Here is a 24,183-nt window from a genome sequence, read left to right on the forward strand (position 1 = left end):
GGGGGGTCCAGCAGACGGACATCAATGCCTGGGGGGTCCAGCAGACGCTGAACAGGCATGGAGGAGGCACCACCAAGGGCATTCACCCAACCTTTCAGGAGCTTCTGCTCCAATCTTGAGGTGAGGGGTTTCCTGTAAAATCTGATCAAAACCTGTGCCATAGTTTCTTTTCTTCCTAAAGGATAATAAATTCATAAGAGCAGCCAGCAATGGCTTTTAATTCTCTTTTAGATTCCCTAGCTTTTGTCTGTGTCTTCAGAAATATAGTTTAAGTCGTACTCCGAATTCTAGCAGTCCAGCGTTTCCAGTAATGGGGGGCACAATTTAACACTGCGTACTTCAAGACATTTTCCCAAAACACATAGGACTTGAACCCAGACATTTTTTTCATCATTATAATCTCAGAAAAGAAGCATCTTATTTATTTAAAAAGTCTTTCTTTCTTGGGATATTACTGTCATCTTTGCAATGAAAAGTTGAAAGTATCCAGTTATTTAGAAGGAGGTATTTATCTTCATTTCAATACTTACAACTCATTAAATTGAGTTAGGCAAAAAAGTTCAAAATTTTACAAGGAATGATTACTTCAGGACATCAGGAGAGAGTTACAATATACACACTTACAAAAAACGAACAATATACACACTCATAATGTACTAAAAATAACATCAACATACATACTAACAAAGATGCTAACGTTCTGGAAAATGAAGGATCTGTTCTCCTTTAGCGTCAGTTCTCTGGCCAGTGGGCTTCCCTGGGGGCTCAGCAGTAAAGTATCCACTTGCCAATTCAGGAGACCCGGGTTCGATTCCTGGGTCAGGAAGATCCCCCGGAGAAGGAAATGACAACCCACTCCAGTGTTCTTGCCTGGACAGTCCCATGGACAGAGGAGAATGGCAGGCTACCGTCCATGGGGTCTCAAAAGAGCCAGGCAGGACTGTAACTTAACAACAGCAGCATTACCAACTACACACTGGCCGTGCCTCCTTCCACCCCAGGGCGTGTGCATACCTCGTAGACTGTCTGTGAGGCAGTATTTGCCGTGTCCCACACTGCACTCATCTGAATTTCCACAGGCTCTCCTGAAGCAGAGGACACCTGCGCTGCGGGTGAGCTCACACAGACGGAGACCACAGAGCTTCGAGCTTGTTCCAAGGGGTTATAGACCACGAGGTACCTGTAACAACATCTGCTTTACTAGTGGGGTCTCAAAATATTTGTCCTTTTTCCACATTATTTGTAAGATTTCAACTCACAGATGAGCACAAAGCCAACAAAAGGAGAAGAATTTTCAGAAACATTCCAGTAAAACTTTCAAAGAACAGGCAATTTTCATCATAACAAATACCACATTGCACAAGGGTAATGAAACAATGACTCACATCTAAGAATAAACGTTACATACATGGAAGACGTAACAGAACTACTGTCGTTATTTCCAAGCCCTATTCGTTCGTTCGCTCATTCGTTCAGTCGCTCAGTCGTGTCCGACTCTTTGCGACCCCATGAATCGCAGCACGCCAGGCCTCCCTGTCCATCACCATCTCCCGGAGTTCACTCAGACTCACGTCCATCGAGTCAGTGATGCCATCCAGCCATCTCACCCTCTGTCGTCCCCTTCTCCTCCTGCCCCCAATCCCTCCCAGCATCAGGGTCTTTTCCAATGAGTCAACCCTTTGCATGAGGTGGCCAAAGTACTGGAGTTTCAGCTTTAGCATCATTCCTTCCAAAGAAATCCCAGGGCTGATCTCCTTCAGAATGGACTGGTTGGATCTCCTTGCAGTCCAAGGCACTCTCAAGAGTCTTCTCCAACACCACAGTTCAAAAGCATCAATTCTTCGGCGCTCAGCCTTCTTCACAGTCCAACTCTCACATCCATACACGACCACTGGAAAAACCATAGCCTTGACTAAACGGACCTTAGTCGGCAAAGTAATGTCTCTGCTTTTGAATATACTATCTAGGTTGGTCATAACTTTTCTTCCAAGGAGTAAGCGTCTTTTAATTTCATGGCTGCAGTCACCATCGGCAGTGATTTTGGAGCCCCCAAAAATAAAAGTCTGACACTGTTTCCACTGTTTCCCCGTCTACTTCTCATGAAGTGATGGGACCAGAGGTTTTCTGAATGTTGAGCTTTAAGCCAACTTTTTCGCTCTCCTCTTTCACTTTCATCAAGAGGCTTTTTAGCTCCTCTTCACTTTCTGCCGTAAGGGTGGTGTCATCTGCATATCTGAGGTTATTGATATTTCTCCCAGCAATCTTGATTCCAGCTTGTGTTTCTTCCAGCCCAGCATTTCTCATGATGTACTCCGCATAGAAGTTAAATAAGCAGGGTGACAATATACAGCCTTGACGGACTCCTTTTCCTATTTGGAACCAGTCTGTTGTTCCATGTCCAGTTCTAACTGTTGCTCCCTGACCTGCATACAGATTTCTCAAGAGGCAGGTTAGGTGGTCTGGTAGTCCCATCTCTTTCAGAATTTTCCATAGTTTATTGTGATCCACAGTCAAAGGCTTTGGCATAGTCAATAAAGCAGCCCTATCCAAGCCCTATAAAATGACATATGTGCATTTTATTAATCTAAAATAAGCAGCCCTATACAATACCCTGATCCTTGCCTAATCTGAATAAGAAAATACATAAATTGCCCGTTTGCATTTTGTGTCCAACTCTTTGTGACCCCATGGACTATACATGCAGTCCATGGAATTCTTCAGGCCAGAAGAGTGGGGTGGGTATCCTTTCCATTCTCTAACCAGGGATCAACCCCAGGTTTCCGGCACTGCAGGTGGACTCTTTACCAGCTGAGCCACAAGGGAATCCCTTAACGTTTGCATTTTAGTCACAATTAATCTCAACTGAAATTCTGACACTCGTCTTAGATGACTAACACACAGTGAAATCTCTGGCTACGCCTGCAGCCACGCATGGACTTTATGAACAGGGGTCCTTATTATCCCAGAAGGTTGGTCCCAGAAGAAAGACCATTTGAAGCAAATTCATTTAAAATAGGAGGCTGAAACCTTATAATAAACAGTGGTAACAGACTGATTGGAACTTAGCTGGAAAAGGGAAATAGAGACTATTAAAATAAGTTTAGGCAACATTTGCAAATAAGTGCAGTTCTTAGAATGAAGTGGGGTTTTGGCAAACTTTTTCCAACAATACTTTTTATTAGCACACATCCATCAGGTAACATTTAATTTTTACATGATGGTTTTAAACATAACTATATTTGTTAATAATATTCAAGGTTTTAATTATTTTTCCTAAAGTTCTCTCTCAATTCTTTGATATTTAGGTAATTGTCAGTTGAGGCCCTTAACAGCCTTGGTTTCTTCAACAGCATTAGGTCCTCACCGCCTCATGGCTCTGCCTGCGAGTAGAAACGTTCTAGATCACGTCACAGACTTCAGGAATTATGCATTCTTTGTAAGACCTATGATTTTACTTTATAATACATTTACAACATAGTATCTTCAAATAAAAGAAACAGCATTCAGAGAGGAAACCAGACTAACAATGCAACTGATTCATCAGTTAACCCTTTCAGGGCATCTCCTCTACCTTCAGGTACATCCCTGTACATTCCCGTGACTTCAGGAGCACAGCGCCGGGCAGCCCACCACGCCTCCCTCTCACCCGTGACTCTAGCAGACAGGGTCCCAGCTGCCGCTGTGTGCTCAGTGCGCCTCGGAGTCGAGCAGCGCGTGTCCTGCACACTCCAGCTGCACTGCAAATGGTTCATCAGGAAATAAAATAAATACAGTGACCAAAACGAAAGTGAAGGGTAAAGGAAAAGGAGGATGTGGCATGAAACCCATAAAACGCTGACTTGTACATTAACAGGAGAAGCACTCTGGATTGAGACACTATTGTAATATACCAAAGGTAACAACATAAAGAACGTCTTTAGCTCCCATTAGACTTTAGCTCCTATTAGCTCCTATTAGACTTATACCTCAGGGTGACGAGCTCTAACATCATTTACGTTCACTGAGATCCCATGTATATTTGAGAAAAAAGCATCGGAAGCATGCAGTCAAAAACAAGACAAAACAAAGCAAGAATCTACAAAAGGCACTGAGGCCCCCAAGTCCTAGACCAAACCCCACTGTGTCCATGAAGCAAGGAGAGGGAGCGCACTGCCTCCTGAGAGGCGTGCTGGGCAGGCTCCCCTGAAGGCATCTGCCAACCCGTGGGCACCCCCCCCCCCCCCACCCTCTACCGGAGCTTGGGTTTCCCCCCGACCGTTCTCCAACCAACTCACACCTGGAGAGCCACAGATGCCAGGGGGTTCAGCGTTACCCACTAGACTGCACTACCTCCCTCAGCTGCTCGAGGGCAGGAAGGCGGTCAAGGATCACTCACGTCCAGCATCAGATGTGCAAACCAGCGTCCCAGAAACGAGCGGCTTACTACTGAACCCCACACATCCAGAGGCTTAGCGCCAGTATGAGAAGCGCTCTCTGTAGTCTGTGTCTGTAGGTGAAGGCTTAGGCCAGCCTCCTAATTCTGTAGAAGCCCTGAGGGAGACCCAGGAATGGAGTCCAGAATTTCCACTGCAAATCTCTAGATGCCCCACTACACAGAGCTGGTCATAAAGGCTCTAATAATAAAATACAATGCATGCAAGAAATAAACTCAGGCAGCAAGCATCCAAAACACTGATTCTTTCTGATAAGAAAGAAAGTGATTCACATTTAAAGCAAATAATAATTTTAACCATATATTTCATTTTGTACAGTATTAAACAGATTTTTATAATACGCTGTGAACTAGGTTCTGTTTTGTTTCGTGTTAGTAGCTAATTAGTATTTGACCAGAATGATGTTTCTACTGTACTAAATGATTATGTAATTATCACGCCAGGAATCTATTCACAAGCTAAGTGTGTGGAGTATATGAGTATAATGCTGCACTGAGAAAACAATTTTTTCACATAATTAGAGATTTACAGCACGTTCCGGAGCATCACAGCACACAGTTACCTGACGCACACACTCCCATCTACGCACACTGCAAGCAGAGCACAGAGAAAGCATGCTCACACGTGAGTCACACTTCCGGGGAAGTACACTGTCACAAATGGAGCAAGCTGTCATCGTCTCTACTGTGTTCAGGAGTGAGACACCGGTTACACTGCCAGTATCTCCAAACATGAGGCTTTTTCAACCTTTCAATTATGAATGGAACCAGCAGGTTTCATATTAAACTATCATACTCACTTATTAAAAAATAATAACGTCTCATCCACACTAACAAAAGAAAAGAGTAATATTCCTGAAAAGGGGGAATAGTTCATTTCTATCTTACCTTGGAAGAATCGGCATAGCAAGCTCAGAACTACCTCTCCCCAGTCTCTCCTACGTTTGCACTGGCTCCCGATCTGCCTGTCACCAGCCAGCTTCCTAGTCCTCAGTAGGACCCTCAGCCCCCACGACTTGGGGTACAGGCAACTATCCCATGTCTCTATATACAGAGAGCAGCCTGCACCTCATGAGGACGGAGCACTCACATGCCAGCTGCCAATCAAGTGAGAGACTGCGACCTGTCGCGGCCGAGAGAAAGCGGGAAGGAGAAACATCTGCTTGTTCATGTCAAACTGGGAATCATTTCATGAAGAACTAGAATTCCACTGTAAATGTGATTCTGTCCTTGCAGATTCTAATGGAGAGGAGTCTATTTAAAATTGCCTAACTTCTTTTGTAGAAATGATCTGAGTCACGTTAAGGCAACAGTGGTCCTCTGGGTCCTATTTTTGAGGCAATCTAACCAACACCGACTATGAACAAATGACTAGGCCCAGGCGGACCTCCTCCCAGGACTGGACCCAGGGCAGCATGAAAGGAAGAGGGCCCTTGGCGAGAGTGGGCTGGAGGCACCACTCACAGAGCGTTTCCTGTATGCCAAGCTCAGTCCGAAGGCTTGTAACCCACAAGCCAGCGTTCCATCCATTACTGCACACTCAGGAGAGCTGAGGTTCACGAGGTCAGGTATGCTGCAAGATTCCACCAGTTACAGGGGCCAGAAGCGGCTCAGCACTCAGCCGCACCCCTCACCATCCTAACCACTTGACTCACAGGACGTGCTCGTAACAACCATTCTGACAGATGGGGTTTCCTGTGGAGATTCCCTTAGCTCCAAGTTTACTTGGGAAAAACTCCACAGATGTGAAGACAGACTCTTCACTGATGCCAAAGATCCCCACAGACATTCTCTCTTCAGAAAGCTCAGGAGGAACAAAAAGCTATTTACATTTCAGTACATTTGTGAAAGAAAACTGACAAACTAGAACAGTGGAATAGAAAAAATCTTATATAGCAAAGAGTATATAAGAGCACATACTTACACATAAGTACATAAAAGTATATAGGGTCATTTATCTTCTGACCTTACTGCATACTCAAACAACAGTCAAAAACATTATTCAAACAATATTAAAAAATATTAGAAAACTAAACTACAGTTTTAAAAAACATTAAAAAATATGACATGCATTTATGGAGGTGAAAGGAAGATACAAACGAAAAATGCCACCTGTTAGTACAGTTTAAAACCAGTGAAACAAGCAGCAGGTTAGACGAAAAGTCACCGAGACTTCCTGTGCTTAGTGCAGCACCTTGCAGGAAAGAACATTCAATAAATAGTCGACGAATGGCTAAAACAAGAGTCTCAGGGGGGAGACTTTATCATTTGTGAATAATACCTACTAGTGTGGAGTCTTATGGTTTTATCAAATCATTTTCATTTTGATTATTTCAATTCCTCAAAAGATATGGTTGAGAAACTATGTAATTAACCTCTCTGCAAAGATGAGGGAAATGACAGATTCATGATCAAAGAGAAAGTTAACAATAAAAGCAAACACTAGAGTTCAGTCTGTCTGATTATTAATCAACGACAGCATATTAAAAAATTCACTTCAAATAATATATTCAACTTCTCTAAATATCCTCATTAGTGGAGCGTAATATAAAGAAGAGTAGTAACCTTTACATTAAGTTATTCTGAATACGAAAATATGTAGTTCTACCTGTTTACAAAAGCTACAATTTCTAGATGGGACCTTAGTTCATCTAGTCCACCTAGTTCCCTAGTTTTAAAACAGAATGCTCACCATAATAGCCATCAGAATAAAAATCTAGATATTAAAAACCAAAAAGAAGCCTTTCTGAGATACATTAGACCTTCAAAAATCACAACCAGCTCTGTGACTCCTAAGCTCTGGAGTCAGATACATTCAAGTTCAAAAGCCGACAATCATACGTACAATTTGAGAGGCTTTGGACAAGTGATTTCATTCTCCAAGCCTTAAGATCCTTATCTATAAAATCAGGAGACGGGCTTGCAGTTAGGGTTATATAATAAAACGTTTGGAAAATCCCAGGGCTGAGACCTGGCACAAAGAAGAATATCAACAGCAATTAGATCTCTCCTTTCTCTTACAAGACCCTCCTGACCAGGGACCCTGGTATACAAATCACATGGATGGTGGGATGAATGTTTTAATCAACCTAGGTCTCTGACCCACCTCACTTGCTTTTCTAGGTAAGGCATATGTAAATCTAAATGAGAGAAATCAGCAAGACCACACATGTTCCAGACACCTTAAACAAGAGTTCAGGTAAGATGTGGGGAGGCAGTGGAGGTGAACACGTGCACAGAACGCAGGCACGCAGTCACCACACGACGCCTGGCCACACTAAGGAGCACGGAACGGGCAGCGCGGGGCTCCTCCTGCCGACGGCTGTGACAGCACAGCCTCTGTGCTGACTGCTGCTGAGCTCAACACAACAGGGGAGGCAGTAAGGGCTCTGTACACCCTATGCACAGAGTGTGTTGTGATCCACACATAGATGGCAGTCAGGACGGAGAAGGCAATGGCACCCCACTCCAGCACTCTTGCCTGGAAAATCCCATGGACTGAGGAGCCTGGTGGGCTGCAGTCCATGGGGTCACTAGGAGTTGGACACGGCTGAGCGACTTCACTTTCACTTTTTACTTTCACACATGGAGGAGGCAATGGCAACCCACTCCAGTGTTCTTGCCTGGAGAATCCCAGGGATGGGGGAGCCTGGTGGGCTGCCGTCTATGGGGGCGCACAGAGTCGGACCCGACTGAAGCGACTTAGCAGCAGCAGCAGCAGCAGCAGGACGGTTAAGAATCAACCAGGAGAGGATTCAAACTAGAAATTAACTTTACTAAAAATAAGCAAAATATATACAAAGAGGCTGACAGAGCTTTATTGAGGGACATAAAAAATGAAGAGAAATATACTTTTCTAGGTGAGAAAACTAAACTACTGTAAAGTATACAATTCTCCCAAAATTAATTCATGAATTTTATGCACCGCCAACCAAAATCCCACTGAAATCCTCTTACTGGGAGAAAGGGAAGAAAACAACCTTATGACGTTTCTACAAATAGACGGCAAGACAGGTGGCTGAGCAGATGCACTGGAACCCAATGCTAACATGGATTCTCAATGAGTCAAAAAATTAAAGACAGAAGAAAATGATGGGAAATAAGTAGGAAAAATAAATGCAAAGTTTGTGGTATAAAACATCTTTTTAACCATAATAGAAAATATAGCAATAAAGTAAAAGGCTGACAGATTTGATAACAAAATGCTTAGAACATTTTCTATATTAAAAAGATTAAAGAATGAAAAAATAAAAGGAGATCAAATTCAGGAAATCTGTAAAGTGTTCTTAAAAATCAATAGAAATATAAACACTCAAGTGGAGAAAATGAGCATTTTTCTTTCACCAAATTGAAGCTGAACAATAAATGGTGCTTCCACTTCCAGCAGAGATAAAGTAGTTGATGACAAGAGCTCTCACTTCTGTGGGCCAACTAGGAAACCAGATAAAATATAGTAATCGTTTGCTTGAAGGCAACAGAGAATTGCTGAAAAGAGAATTTCAGAGGAGAGAGCTGCCTTTTCGAGCCATTTTCTACTCTGGGTTGTGCCAATTCTCAGCACAGGAAAGGCTGAGTTCCATGCAGAGCCCAGTACAAAGCCTAGAGGAGCCTTACTGTGCGGCAAAGAGGCTAGAAAGCACTTGGAGGACGCGCAGGCTTCATGCGTACACTGGGCTTTCCCATCAGCACACACAACCAAACACTGGGAACTGCCCAGAGATCTAAACATTTCTTTTGCTTTTGAAAAGTAGAGCAAGACATGAGATTTTTAGAACCTGCCAGAGATAGGGCAGTGTGTGGAAGGGGCCGCAGGCCAAGCACTGCAGGGGGCCATGAGACACTGAGGCAACGGGGAAACGGGGCACGCTGCAGTCCACGGGGCCGCAAAGGCTCGGACTCGCCTTAGGGACGCAACGGCAGCAAGACGACACGACAGGCAGGGACCAGAGTTGTCCCTCAGAGCCTCCACAAGGGACAAGCCCTGCGAACACTCGTCAACCAAGTGAAACTGATTTTGAACTTCTGGCTTCTAAACGTTTAAGATAATACATTTGTGGTTTTTCAAGACACTGAGTGTGTGGGTATTTGTCAAAACAGCAGTAGGGAACGAACACACGAGGGCCAAGCTCCGGTCTCCCAGCACAGAGACCACCGCACACAGAAGAGAAGATCCTGAGTGCTGGAAACGGGGGCAGGAGGCAGGGAGGGCAAAGGGCAGTGGGCAGAGCTCAGGGCTCCTGGAGCTGGGCCCAGGAAAGACTGAAGGGTGTCGCCTCTGACCCCTCTCCCACGGAGGACTCCCTCCTGCTTTCTCATCCACCGGCTACAAGGTCTGAGGAGCCCAGATCCACACCGACCCTGAGCAAGTGCACACAGCTAACAAAAACCAAGAAGCAAGGAGAAAGCTCCCAGACCTGTATTTCGTAAAAAGCAAATAACTAACAGTCCCTTACACTGACCAAGGTGGTTATTCTTAACCTTTTAAGATTCTACTTACTTTTTAACCTTTGAATACCTTACACAGACACCATTCACTGAAGAAATGTACATATGCCCAAGTCTTTTTCATATCTCAAGGCCTCTCAGTTTAAAAATCCTTCTATTTCTATAAAACAGGCCTTCTTAACTAGACATTTAACGGTTTTTCCATAAAAACTTTCTTAGAAACTATATAATAACAATCACACTTCTCTTCCATGACCAGATACAGAATTTATACTTGCAAGAGGAAAAATAAAACACTATGTTTTCTGGACGCTGCCAGTTGATTCAATAACATATATTATTTGGCCTCATTTAAGAAGAAAAATAATTCAACACTTAGGAATAGAACACTTTCATCTCAGCAATCAAAATTAGGATTTTACTTGAATACAGTAGCTCATAAATGTAGCCTGAATTTCTTAACACATGAAAGTTTATTTCAGCGATTTTTCCACATTCAGGAGAAATAAATTAAAATTCATGGACAAAAATGTTATAAATCTAATCTCATGAAGTCATTCACCCAAGGACAAGATTCAAAAGGCAAGTAAACAAAGGCACTGCCAGTGTGAAGACACCCTTCATGGAGCAGCGAGATGACGGCAGCGGCTGCCACTGCCGGTTGCCAGCCAAGCGCCCGATCTCTGAAGATGCCTTATACGAAATCCAGAACTCCACAAGATACTACTAACAAGAGCTCTCCCTTGAGACCAGTAACAGGCAACTACTAAATAAATATTCCAAAGGTTCTACATTAGAAGATATTACTTTATGTAGAGAATTAAGTTTGCTTATAATACTAATAGGCAAAGCAGGAAATCAAAAATAAAATTGTAAAAAAAAATAAACCCTGTACCCTAAGGGAGTATTTTTACTACTTTTAACTCAAAGTAAACTGACTTGTTAAGTGACAGAGTTTTCAGATGTTAGTCAGGTCGCTTCAGGTCAGTCGCTCAGTCGCGTCCAACTCTGCGACCCCACGGACCGCAGCACGCCAGGCCTCCCTGTCCATCACCAAGTCCCGCAGCTTACCCAGACTCACGTCCATTGACTCGGTGATGCCATCCAACCACAGCATCCTCAGTCATTCCCTCCTCCTCCCACCTTTCAGATGTTAACAACAACAAGAACACCACCAAACAGCTAGCACTAATGAGCCTTTAGAACAGGGCCTAAAGCATACAGGATGTGCCTTCCTTAACTTTGTGAAGCTTTACAGGCAGCTTATGCAATCCTAAAACCATGCAGAGCCAGGAATCACACTGAACCAGCCAGGGCCTAAGGCCTCTCGGAGGCAGAGCAGGTGGCCCGCCCTTCTCCAGCGGGTGAAGGCCTTGGGGTGCACGCGCTGGAAGCAGAGGTCTACCCCAGCTCCAGCCCTCCAAGCTCTCAGAACGCTCCTTGATCAGACAGCTCCATGCCACTCCACCTCAGCCAAGAGCCCTCACTCTGATGGCCCCCAACCAGCTGCAGGGGGAGGACTGGGGTGGACGGGCTTTCTCTGAGGGCGTGAAACAAAGGCTACTTCTCTAGCTGACTCGAGTAACAGACAAGCTGCTCTCTCGGGATCTCACTTTCTGTAGGAGGCAGCGGGGATGTGTGTGTGCCTAGTCACCCCGTCACGTCGGGCTCTCAGCGACCCCAGGGACTGGAGCCTGCCCAGCTCCTCTGTCCGTGGGGATTCTCCAGGCAAGGATACTGGAGTGGGCTGCCAGGCCCTCCTCCAGGGGACTGTCCCGACCCAGGGATCGAACCCAGGTCTCCCGCACGGCAGGCAGATTCTTTACTGTCTGAGCCACCAGGGAAGCTCAGGAATATGAAAGTGGGTGGCCTATCCCTTCTCCAGGGGATCTTCCCAGCCCAGGAATTGAGCCAGGGCTCCCGCATTGCAGCTGGCCTCTTTACCAGCTGAGCCCCCAGGGGAGCCCAGGCTATATCACAGGCCTTCACTTTGCAATATTGATATTTTGGAAAACAGTTTCTTTCTCCTATGTCCCAGTTATTGAACCCACTTGGTTACCTTCTAGAGTTTTCTGCCTCCAGACTTCCCTTCCCAGTGATCAGGCAAGTGGACGCTTTATACACGATTTGTATCTAACAGATTATCCACAGCCCTCTCTTCCTCAAGACATACGGCAAACAGAACTAACATTTAGAAACAGAGCTGGCTGGTGACAGCGGTGGGACCAGAAGGAGCCTCCAGCTCTCAGCCCGCGCTCCCTTCACAGCTCTGCTCTTTCCAGGCATCCGACAGCAAGCCCTGCCCGAAGCCCTGCAGGATAGGAGCGGAGTAAGTAGCATGAATGTTACCAGGGTTCACAGCTGCAAATCAACTCAGTACTATCAAGTTTTAACCGTCACAAGCACAACTACATTATTTCAGTCTCTCCTACACTGAGAAAAGCATCTCTAAAAGCAGAAACAAAACCACAACCAAAGTAGAATCAACACGTCATTTTATAACTTTTTAAAACAAAATAAGGTTGAAAAGTCTTGCAACTATTCCCACTGTATAACAGAAAATAGCAAATCAATGAAAAGGATAAATATTCCTAACTATTCTAAAATTTTTGATACTAAAGCAATAAAAAGAAACAGACACAAAAACTGTACATAATTTGGCTGACCCCAAGAGCCTTGTCACCAATTAAGTTGCCTTCACTCTGAGACAGCTTTGCCTAAAACAAAAATACCATCTGTTTTACCTAAAACATTAAGATGTTCTATTTTCTTGTCAATTCAAAAATCACATCTGTAGCCATTTTCTGAAAAGACAGCAAAAGACATTATATTTATGGGTGACTGCATAAGGAATGATGTTCAATCAAAATGTAATTTTCATCTACTAGAAGAAAACTTCATTTCTCCAGTGACTATAATGCCATAACTTTGGAGGGATGCACAGTACATAAACAGGCTGATTTTCACAAATAAAAAGATCTTAAAAGTTAACGCAGTAAAATAAGGTTGTTTTGTTGCTAAAGACAAAAATGGCAAATGTTTGTATTCACTTTGTATCTCCCTGTTGACAAATGAAAATCTATATTGTGTGAGGTTTTCTGGTGAAGAGCAAACAACTTTTTACTGGTGCTACATCTCTTCAAGCTAGTGAGCCATCTTGTAAGAGGCAAAACTATGAAAACAACAAAACAAAAGCACTCTCTCTTTTCACAACACTTCTACACAATATCGGTTCTAGGACAGAAACTCCACACTCCCAAGAACGGACAGAAGAAGACACAAAACACTAGAGAAAACGTCACTCACAGTGAAGGAGACACCAAGTCACAAGGGATAAAGAGCACGTTTCTAAGAAAACACACACGCCATCCAAACGCCTACAGTACTCTGAGTACATGTTAAGCACCTACAAAATATCAACATCTAAAACCAAGTACGTTTTAGTTCAAAAAGTACCCCAATTTCACATTTTCTTTTCTTGCCTAAAAAATAAAATAAAGCTGCTCTCCAAATAAGGGTGAAGTAAGTCCAAAGGCTCTATTTAAAATGCTTCTTTTACCACAAAGCTGTGAAGTGTTCTGAAGTCCAAGACGGGCTTGAAGCCCTCCCTGACTTGTCAGGATCAGGATACCTTCACTAACATCCTTTTCCTTGTTCCTCTGGTAGTGCACGATTTATTAATCTGCATTTAGAAGGAAAAAAAAAATCTGGTTCAGAGGAATGGAAGACTGAAAGGAGCCGCATCTCCTCCGTCTGTGCTCGGCACTGCTCTGTGCTGGCGGCTTCAGAAGTCGCGGCGGACACTGGGAGAAGGGCAGGGCGAGAGGACTGAGGGTAAGAGTGCACAGAGCCAGGAGAAATGCGCAGCCGGGGAGCCACACTCGTGCACGCGTGGCCCTCTCAGACCCGACACACTCAGGGGACTCGCTTCCGCACTTCCAGAGTGCGCAGCTCCAGCTCACAGCGGGAGGGAGCTCGGGCGCTGCAAGCAGGAACAGAACAGAGCCGCTCACAATCGGCACTGCCCACTGGCACACCAAAGCTAGTGCCAGCTCTTCTTTGACAGTTTCATCTCCTTTACAAATTTTTCTTAGATTCTACAAATTACTTCCAAATATCATAACTGGAAATTATTATACTCCTTCTTAGATATAGGTGACAGTCCCCAAGCTAACTCTGCCTTCGTATTGTAAGGTATCAAAATAATATCATCCTTCTACACAGACAGAGGCACACATTACTTCTCTCCATCTTCAGCACTTTCTTGACTGTGGTCCTCGGAGTAATTATAAGATGCGGTATGCAACGTGCAAAATCACTTTAATTTCATTAGACAAATCACACAACTAAAACTTTAGTGTAAACATAATTCTCTGTATGATAATCTGCCAACAGTAAACTAGTACCACACAGCTAGTTAATAAAGTTTGATTTAAAGTATAAACAATAAAAAGGCAATTAAAACACAGCACCTCAGCAAATGTTCTCTGAACTCACAACTACTTCGCCATTGCTCTTAAACAAATAAACTTAAAATATTTAAAAGTCTGTTCAATCACTTTTCAAAATAAAATCTAAACCTGATAAATCTAAAATAGTTTGTACTGAGGAAAAATGAAAGCAGACTGATCAGAAGGACCTGGGAAGAGTCTGAGCGTTTAAGTTTGAGTGAAACTGATAAAGGGGTGATTTGAGACACCACGCTCTGAAAGCACTAAGGAGAGTCGTCTAGGAAACAACATGTGAGACTGGGAGTAGCCTGCCGACAAACACTGTCTGCAGACTTATAAAGGACAGCAAAAATGTATATTTAGTCGATAATTATATTATTTAAACCGTTCCATCGCAAACTTTAAACTGGTTAATGCAAGAGTTATAAAAATTATTACTTCAGGAGGTACAAGAATGGACTAAGCAATGCTGTTTGTTTTGAAAAGTCAGCAGCTAACTATGTCTGTGATCAGGAGACGGGATACAGCGATGTGGACAGAAGGCACTGCTCAAACTGCAAAGACTTCCTCAGAGGCAACATTTTCCAAGAGATCTTTGAAAGGGATAAAGTCAGACAGAGAAGAGTCGAGGCACTCTAACATCTTGGTAATAATCTGATGCCAGCTGGAAGAATCACGGTGGCTTCTATACCTTTTGGGGGGAACTTATTAATTATGTCAAACAACTTCATCCCTCTTCAAACCACTAATCTACAGTTTTACAAGATTTTTCAAAGTTCTTTTGGTGGCAAAACTTAAACTGAACTGACATGAAGCTATATATAATTACTTATTCCTTTTAATCTGAATATTCAGAATTTTTAAAGTATTTGATGAGTTTTGCCCCAGACTCTGAAGTATTATATAGTACGCCATATGTGTATTCCTATCAGGTTCCTACAAGTTCAGAAATTCTGAGTCCACATATAAACATCCAGCCCTGACAGTTTCAGGTAAAGGCTTAAGGACTCGTATTTACAGGCTATACCGTAATGTGAGTTACATACTACTTGTCGATTCTGTCCATATTCTGAGCAAGAAAGAACCAACGAGTAAAAGAGCGGGGAAGAGGCACTCATCCCACACACTGCTACCGAATCTGGCACGGAACGGCCAACCGACTGAACCACGGAACACGTGTGCTTCAGCAGAGCTGTAAGCAGGCCACTGAGGAACGGTGGCTGTTGCAGAGCTCTGTGTCCTCCACACGTGGAATCCCCAGGCCCCAAAAGGACACACGTCTGCTTCTGTGAGACACCCCTTCCGCTCTTTCCCAACGTGGAAGTGTGTAATATTCAGTTATGACTGACCCACGGAACACGTGTGCTTCAGCACGGCCGTAAGCAGGCCACTGAGGAACGGTGGCTGTTGCAGAGCTCTGTGTCCTCCACACGTGGAACCCCCAGGGCCCAACAGGACACACGTCTGTTTCTGTGAGACACCCCTTCCGCTCTTTCTCCATGTGTAACTGTGTCATATTCAATGACGTTTCGGTTTGGGAATAAAGAGAAAACTCCGCTTCTTTAAAAGCTGTGATTGATATGACCTCTCCTTTCTTAATGTTTAGTTCTGGCTGTGTCTGGTCTGAGATGCAGCTCCTGGACTCCTAAGCATGTGAGCTCCAGAGCTGAGGTGCAGGGACTCAGCTGCCCCACAAATGTGGGTCTTGGTCCACCACCAGGGACTGACCCGTGTCCCCTGCCTCAGAGGCAGACTCTTAACCACTGAACCACCAAGGAAGTCCCTGATAGGATTTTTCTATCTGACTGCTCGGATAGTCTTGGGGACATATTTTTAAGATGCTTTTAATATCCAGGACTGATGTATTCAGCACAGATCTGTTTCTATAATACACAAAACACATATCCACTCTGAGCTGAAGGGAGCAGGGAAGGGTAAGCCAATGACCAGAAAATACGGCAGCTGCCCTGTGGCCTAGCTGATAAGCTCAGTGAGCACACACTACCAGTTGGCTACTCCACAGCCATTCTGCTTTTCTACTTTGCCAAAAGAAACCCAGTATTACTTGGGATGACAACAATCCTAGCTTAAAAAGAAAATCTAAACATTTGATCTCCCACGCTTGGGGTAGGCCACGTGATATAGTTCTGGCCAACAAAAAATCTAATTGGAATTCAATACGTAGTGAAAGTGAAAGTCAATCAGTCGTGTCTGACTCTCTGTGATCCCATGGGCTGTTTAGTCCATGGAATTCTCCAGGTCAGAATACTGGAGTGGGTAGCCTTTCCCTTCTCCAGGGGATCTTCCCAACCCAGGGATCGAACTTGGGTCTCCTGCATTGCAGGCGGATTCTTTACCAGCTGAGCCACAAGGGTGGAGCTTCCTAGAAAGTTATTCTGTGTGTGTGTGTGTATGTGTGTGTGTGCATGTGTGTGTGCATCTGTGCGTGTGCATGTGTGCGTGTGCATGTGTGCATGTGTGTGTGCATGTGTGCATGTGTATGTGTGTGTGTGTGCATGTGTGCGCATGTGTGTGTGCACGTGTGTATGTGTGCATGTGTGTGTGTGCATGTGTGCTCGTGTGCATGTGTGTGTGTGTGTGCTCGTGTGCACACACATGCTCAGTGGTTCAGTCATGTTCAACTCTTTGTGACCCCATGGACTGGACCCCACCAGGCTCCTGTCTATGGAATTCTCCAGGCAAGAATACTGGAGCAGGTTGCCATGCCCTCCTCCAGGGGATCTTCCAGACCCAGGGATCAAACCTCTGTCTCTTGGTCTCCTGCAGTGACAGGTAGATTCTTTACCACTGTGCCACCTGGGAAGCCCAGAAATTTATTATATCACCAATTTAATAAAAATCAGCAGGCTCAATTGGCATAACTTTCATCCTTTGCTCCTCCCCATTCCTGGCTAGAACACAGATGCAATGTCTGGAAAAGCAGCAACAATCTTAAGACCATAAGAACAACAGCTATAGGCTTAGGAAGGCAGAGAGCTGAAAGGTAAAAAAAAAAAAAAAAAAAGACGCCTGATTCTTTAATGACCCCATGAGCTATATCACAAGTCCTGGACTACCTACCTCTAAACTTGTACATAAAAAAAATTTACCTGCCTGTGATTTTTGTTGTAGGCAGTTGAATGCAACCCAAAGTGATTCATTAAACACATAAGAAATAATACTGGGTAACACAGGGACGCCAACTGGTACCAAAAACTTAAAGTAACACTGAATGCGAGAGAAAATTCTCCTTAAGTAGGAGATTCCCCATAAAGATAGATCACTATAGACATGCTTTTCCTTAAAGGGTTGTTTATTTTTTAAACAAGTCCTTAACTGCCTGTCAAATATTCCACATAACTCCTTCCTCATAGTTGTCACCTCCTCCATTTCAATTTTTAGTTTTCAATTCAGCAAACATGTCCTACAAGCCAAGCACTTTTCCTTATTTGACTCAATTAATCACAACTTCTTCCATTCAAACAAGTCATCTTCCTTTCCTCCATGGGACTCAGAAGAGAGATTTCATAAAAACATAAAACGAAAATCTCAGGATTTACCAAGCCCATTCTGCTTTTATTAAAAAAATAAAAGCAAGTTTGGCATCTTTGTAAAACCTCATATAGAACTTTATGATCACAGAAATAAAAGTAGAAAAGTGAAAGCGTTAGTCGCTTTCATGTCCGACTCTTCGTGACCCCATGGACTGTAGTCTATGAAATTCTCCAGGCAAGAACCCTGGAGCGGGTTGCCATTCCCTACTCCTAGGGATCTTTCCAACCCAGGGACAGAGCCTGGGTCTCCTGTATCCCAGGCAGAGTCTCTACTGTCTGAGCCATCAGGGAAGTGCCAGCACGGCACGTCTGACAAAGTCATTGACAGTGTTGAGGAACATTCTCTTCACATCTACACATGGCTATTTCTGCAGGGTGGACTTCTCCCAGCACACTGTCCGGTCCAAACGCTCCTGGCACACACTACTAAGTGCCTCTCCGGAGATCGGGAGGCGCCATGTTTAGGCTGATGAGCCAGACTCGGCCTCGGCCTTCAGGAGGCTTATCGCAAGTCTCCTCACATTACACATGTAGCAAGAGAAGCAACAGCAAGGACATGCTCCTGTGAGAGGGCGCAGAGCGACACCCAGCCCCGACTCAAGGGCGTCAGGAAAGGCTCCGGAGGAGGGAGCACCGGTGCGGAGCTCTCGAAGACCATCAGGGACGGACCCAGCCAGGGGGGGGTGTGTGTGTGTGTGCACGCGTGCGCGTGTTTGGAGGCAAGGTGGAAAGGGTTTTTTGTTTTTATCCATGTAGCAAAGACCTGTAAGTAAGACAAAACATAGCAAGTCAAAAAACCTGACAGCTTTTGAAAGGTTAGAGCTCATGGCGTAGGCTAGAGTACCATACGGAAGATGATACAAGAGAAGTCAAAATGAAGACAGAAAAGCCAGGTTAAAGACTCTGGGAATTTGTCTTTAGGGCAATGGGAAAAAGAAGGGTTTTGAGCAGGAGATTTACACCATCACTGCTAACACTTGCTGAGTGCCTACTAAGCGCCAGATCCCATGTAATTAAGTTCATACACATAATCTAACTTAATTCCTCAAACAAATGTATGCAGCAGGGACACACCCAAGGGAGAAAGAGCTGGCACTGAACAAATATGGACAAAATTGAGATCCATTTAATAAACAACACAAGAAGACACCGAGTTTGTCTGGATCCAAGTTGAAAGTGAAAGAGAGGAGACAAAAATAATCAGAGTAAGCCCATGCCTTCTTGTGCAAACAAACAGACTTTTGAGAGTGAAAGGGGACACTAAATGAAAAACTAGAGCACATGATCACTTTCAAGTTGAGGCCCAGGTTCCTGGACTGGGAACTGGATGAGGATGCGAAAATTTTATCACAGAGCTTGGGACCACAAAACAAGTTCAGGCAGGGAGGAATTCCACTTAAACACACTGAGGTAGAGGTGTGAGCGGCCATCCCAGTGGAGCTACCCACAAGGCCTGCGGGCATGTGGGTCTAGACCTCCAGGGACTTCTCAGCAGAGCTGTGTATTTTTTTTAGAGGCAGTGGGGCAGTGACAGTAAGTGACGGCAATGGGGAGAAATACCACTCTCACCACAAACTTCTAACTTTTAAATCTTCCCAAGGCAACATGACTATTTTCTAAGATCTCTACACGCTCTGCTTCTCTACCTCTTTCAGATGTCAACATAATTCGAACCTATAGCTCAACACTACTATTAGCAAACTGCCTTCACATTATAAAAATTCTGCCAGAACTAGGTGGGAAATTCCGATTCGGTTCAGTGATCAAATCTACAATAATGCTTTGGACTGTCACTGTGTCTAATCATTTCCAGTGCCTTCCTAATTTTGATGTGCTTCTCAGTCAGGTGAGTTAAGTTTAGCAGGAACATTTTTAAAATTTCCTTTTTAAAAGAAGAAAAGAATACCTGTGGTATGCTTTATAAATGTTTTCATATTTGAAAATGGCTCTGTTACTTTCACATATGAAAGATAACTGAGTAAAAAATGATTTCAAAACTCCCAATGTCCTTTTCCTTTTAATTGAAGTAAGGTACCAAATGCACTAGGGGTGACTCTCCTTTCATTTATATTACCAAGAACTTAGCCCTTTTCATCTACAGAGCAAGGCCTCCTCAGCTCAGAACACCTGTCACTGTCTCTTTGCTCACCGCACCTGCTGACATTCTTCCTGCAGAAGCCCCTGACTCTCCTGCTGAGCTCTCGTCCCTCATGCCCATCCTCCTTTTCCCTGCATTCTTGGAGAGCACAGCATTTTTCTTTCATGTCACTGAGACGCTCTTCCACCATGCCAGCTTCACTCTTGAACGTCACTAATGAAGATTCTGCTCCTCTCATCCTAACAGTCTTTCCTTATCTCACACCCCGTCCCCCTTTCTATAGCATCTTGCCATTTTTGTCTTCCACTGTTACTTTTTCCTTAGGGATTATGACTCAAACTGAGAATTACAAAGAGTTAAATTTTTTTTTCCTGGTCTCTGTAATAAACTATTTTAAGATAAATTGTTCTCCTCAGTCTTCATGTTACCCCAGTTTTCAGAATTCTGCAGAGCTTTTTCTCAAGCTCTCCAATGGTAATTTCCCATTTACTCCTCCTCATAGAGACAGACACCCACCTAGATCCTGTGTATGAGAAAGGTGCCTCCTGGCCTTCACTGCAGCACTGGCTCAAGTCCCTCTCTTGTCTAGAGTTGGTTATTTCACAAATGTTTGTTGATCACCTGTTATTTGCCAGGGGATTCAAAAATAAAAGTTCCCTGCACTCATGAAGCCAACATTTTAGCAAGAGAGATGGAAAACCAGAAATAAAGGAAATAATCAGTTTGTTATTAAGGCCTGAAGAATGCAAAGAAGATGCAGGGACAGAGACAAGAATGAGGGAAAGATAAGTTCTCAGGCACAGATGCGACCTGACTGACGTTCCCGAAAGGCTGCTGCGCAGGGGGCTACTGTCTGCAACAACGGGTCTTCTATACCAGCTCTGCTGCTCTGAAAAAGCACAGGGCTTCTTCCTTCAACACACAACGTCAGGTATTCTCCTGGCCCACGCCACCAACAGCGCTTTCCCCGAGTGGACCCTGTGCTAGATCAATGCTTTATCACCGGTTCCCCTATTTGTTCCTGCCTACTTTATTTCTGGCACGTTCAGTCCCCAAATCGGTTGTAAAGTACAGGCACAGTGAAACCCGTCAATGTGATTAAGGCTGGCAATAGCTCCGTTAACTGAAAGGGTTAAACCTGACTTGAAAGTAAACATTAAAGTAGAACATCTTTTAAAAAAAATTATTTATTTTTAATTGAAGGATAACGGCTTTACGGAGTTTTGTAGTTTTCTGTCAACATGAATCAGCCATAGGTATATCTTCAAGGACATCTTCCATCAGCCATCCTTCTGCAGAGCGTCACCATAAAAGACTTCATCATAAACCATACAAATATGTATCACGCCCCAGTCTACTGATGCAAAAGCAAAGCTTCTGCTTTGATTATGGGACCACTGATTGGCATTCTGGGTCATATTTTCTGTATAACCATACATATGATAAATTATTTGTGGTTTCTAGCCTAGTTTTTCTGAAGAAGACCAGGAATTTAAATACTCAAAAATATTAGGCAATCTGAGCACAGAGTGCTTCTACATCTTTACAATTTCTTCCCAAATCTTTTGTAGGCATCTTGTCGGTATATATCAGTGCCTTACAGTTACTGAAAATTTCCAAAGCACTCAACTTTATGATTAAAAAAACTTTACACTTAATTCATCAGTTTAATAAAAATCAAATTGTGAGAGAACAGTAACAAGAACAACTGACTGGGGAGTAAGTAACTGCTTTAAGGTAATCTCACGGTTCAGCTGAACTCCTGGCGGGAGAGAAGCCCCAGTTGGCTAGCAAGCGGTCTGTTGGCAGCAAGGGCAGGTGCCATGGGCACAGAGCACCCGTCGGTCTAGCTGGCTAGTTAAGCGGGATTTGTAAACAGAGATCTGAGGCACAGAGGATGAAAGGGAAGAACAGCTGCCTCTCGAGCTACAGAAAGCAGCACCCTCTCGTCCATTTCTCCTGCACCAGAATCTCAAAGCCTTGTGCTCTGTGCTCAGCCGGGGTCCACGGGGTCGCAAAGAGTCAGACACAACTGAGCGACTTCACTCACCCACTCAGACTATGCACTTGATGCCCAGATAGATCTGGACGAGTCCAGCTCATTTGTCTCCAGTGCTGTCGGTTAGGGCTCCCCTGGGGCTCAGTGGTAAAGCGTCCACCTGCCAATGCAGGAGACGTGGGTTCGATCCCTGGGTCAGGAAGATACCCTTGGAAAGGAAATGGCAACCCACTCCAGTATTCTTGCTGGAAATCCCAGAGACACAGGAGCCTGAGGAACCTTCAGTCCATGGAGTTGCGAATGAGTCAGACAGGAGCACACAACTGTCATCAACAATTCCTCCATTAAAGAGAAGTTATAAACTAGTTTTCTAAGCAAGGGTTCAGTGTCAGAGCCTAGAGAATCGTGTATTCTATTATCACCTTGAATTCCCTCGTGATAATTATAAAATGCAGCCATTTCCAAGGGAAAAAAAAGAAACAACAACAAAAAAACCCTTCTTGATTGTCTCCATTTATTTTTCTGCTAACTAATGTGAAGACATTTCCACACTAGCTCTCTAGTACATGACAAGACTGGAGCTCAGACACCATAAACCATGAGCAATAAGCACAATCCTCACACTAAGTATCACTGTTAACACTGTTTCATCTCCCCCAAAGAAAAAGCCAACATTCCAAACAAAAACATTAGGCTCTGAACTTGGTTTCTTCACTTAAAATTTTTGTCAAGTCTCATGGTATTATACTCTGAAATCTCAAAGGAACAGCTGTCTAAATGCTGAACTAATTTAAAGTATACTGAATTACTGCTTATTTTTATTTATGTTAGTATTTAGTGGATTGGGAGTCTTCTGCCACTCAACCTCCAAATGTCAGATGAAAGATTCTAATGAGAATGTATACCAGGACACCACATCTTCACATAGAATGTGAACCGTATTCTATGCATATGTGGTATCTGAAGTTTAATCTTCTCTTCAAGCAATAATGCAATGTGTTATAACACATCTTTATTCAATTCTTACCATGCTATCACACCACAGGCACAGCGGTGGACATAAATAAACCCTCAAGGAGTTTACATTCTTGTGGGATACACTTCAGACAATTACACTGGCAGAAAAAAGCCAGCATCAACCCCCAGTCACATGACTGAGCTACGCTGGACCTGATTGGATGAGACCTTGGGCGGCACCGCGACGGGAGGAGACCCTGGGCGTCTTGGGAGGAGGGGCGTTTGTTTTGATTTGCCCATGGGAAACACGTGAACCCTGAGGCCAGTGTGAGCTGCGGGACGTCCTCTCCAAAGCCGCTGCCATTCTTTCCTCTGCATCCCTACAGGTGCTTCCCACCAGGCAGTGGAGAGTGACCACCCACCCCGCCTCACACCCCAGGTGGCCTCCCTGACTTCTCGGTCTGAAGCCTTGCCATTTCTATCCAGGTAACTTTTTCAGAGTGGCTTTGGGTAGACTCCTCAGAGAGCTGAATTATAGTTAATAATTTAGGTACAGAGAAAGGCCTAGGGATAGTAAGCTATTACTGTAGTTCACACAAAACATAAAGGATTGGTTAAAACCAAAAGCAATAGAAAGAGAAGAGGATGGATGTCAGAGATGAGTAAAGCTAAAATCCAAAAGACTCTCCGATTGATGACAATTAAGGATTAAGAAAAAATAGAAGTCAGTGTGGGTTGTGGCGCTTCAGAACCTAGACAGCTGAAAAGAAAATGATGCTGTCAATCAAGGTCCTCCAACAAATGCATGGCAACACTTCAAGTGAGTGGGGTACTGAGGCATGTTCTGGAATTCTGTCTTTTTTAATCTGGCTGATATTCTCAAGGAACCTAAGCCTAGAAAACACTGACTTCCTTTTTGTCTCCACATGGTTAATGCTATCTTTTCTACTTAATTCTTTTTTTGGGGGGGGCCAAAAATGATGTTCAGTTCAGTTGCTCAGTCGTGTCCGACTCTTTGCGACCCCATGAATCGCAGCATGCCAGGCTTGCCTGTACATCACCAACTCCCGGAGTTCACTCAGACTCGCGTCCATCGAGTCCGTGATGCCATCCAGCCATCTCATCCTCTGTCGTCCCCTTCTCCTCCTGCCCCCAATCCCTCCCAGCATCAGAGTCTTTTCCAGTGAGTCAACTCTTCGCATGAGGTGGCCAAAGTACTGGAGTTTAGGACTCCTAACTAATAAATA

General features: G+C 44.1%; 1 protein-coding gene across 1 annotated transcript in view; it reads right to left on the reverse strand.

Annotated features, from left to right (window-relative positions):
- The window catches only part of MAN2A1 (mannosidase alpha class 2A member 1), a 157,817-nt gene that overhangs the window by 52,298 nt on the left and 81,336 nt on the right, over positions 1 to 24,183 (reverse strand). Inside the window, exon 12 of the mRNA XM_040239693.1 lies at positions 1,015 to 1,180. Coding sequence (XP_040095627.1) covers positions 1,015 to 1,180 — 166 coding nt within the window. The remainder of the gene's footprint in view (positions 1 to 1,014; positions 1,181 to 24,183) is intronic.

This window comes from Oryx dammah, unplaced genomic scaffold (assembly GCF_014754425.2).
Source record: "Oryx dammah isolate SB20612 unplaced genomic scaffold, SCBI_Odam_1.1 HiC_scaffold_5, whole genome shotgun sequence".
Lineage (NCBI taxonomy): Eukaryota > Metazoa > Chordata > Mammalia > Artiodactyla > Bovidae > Oryx > Oryx dammah.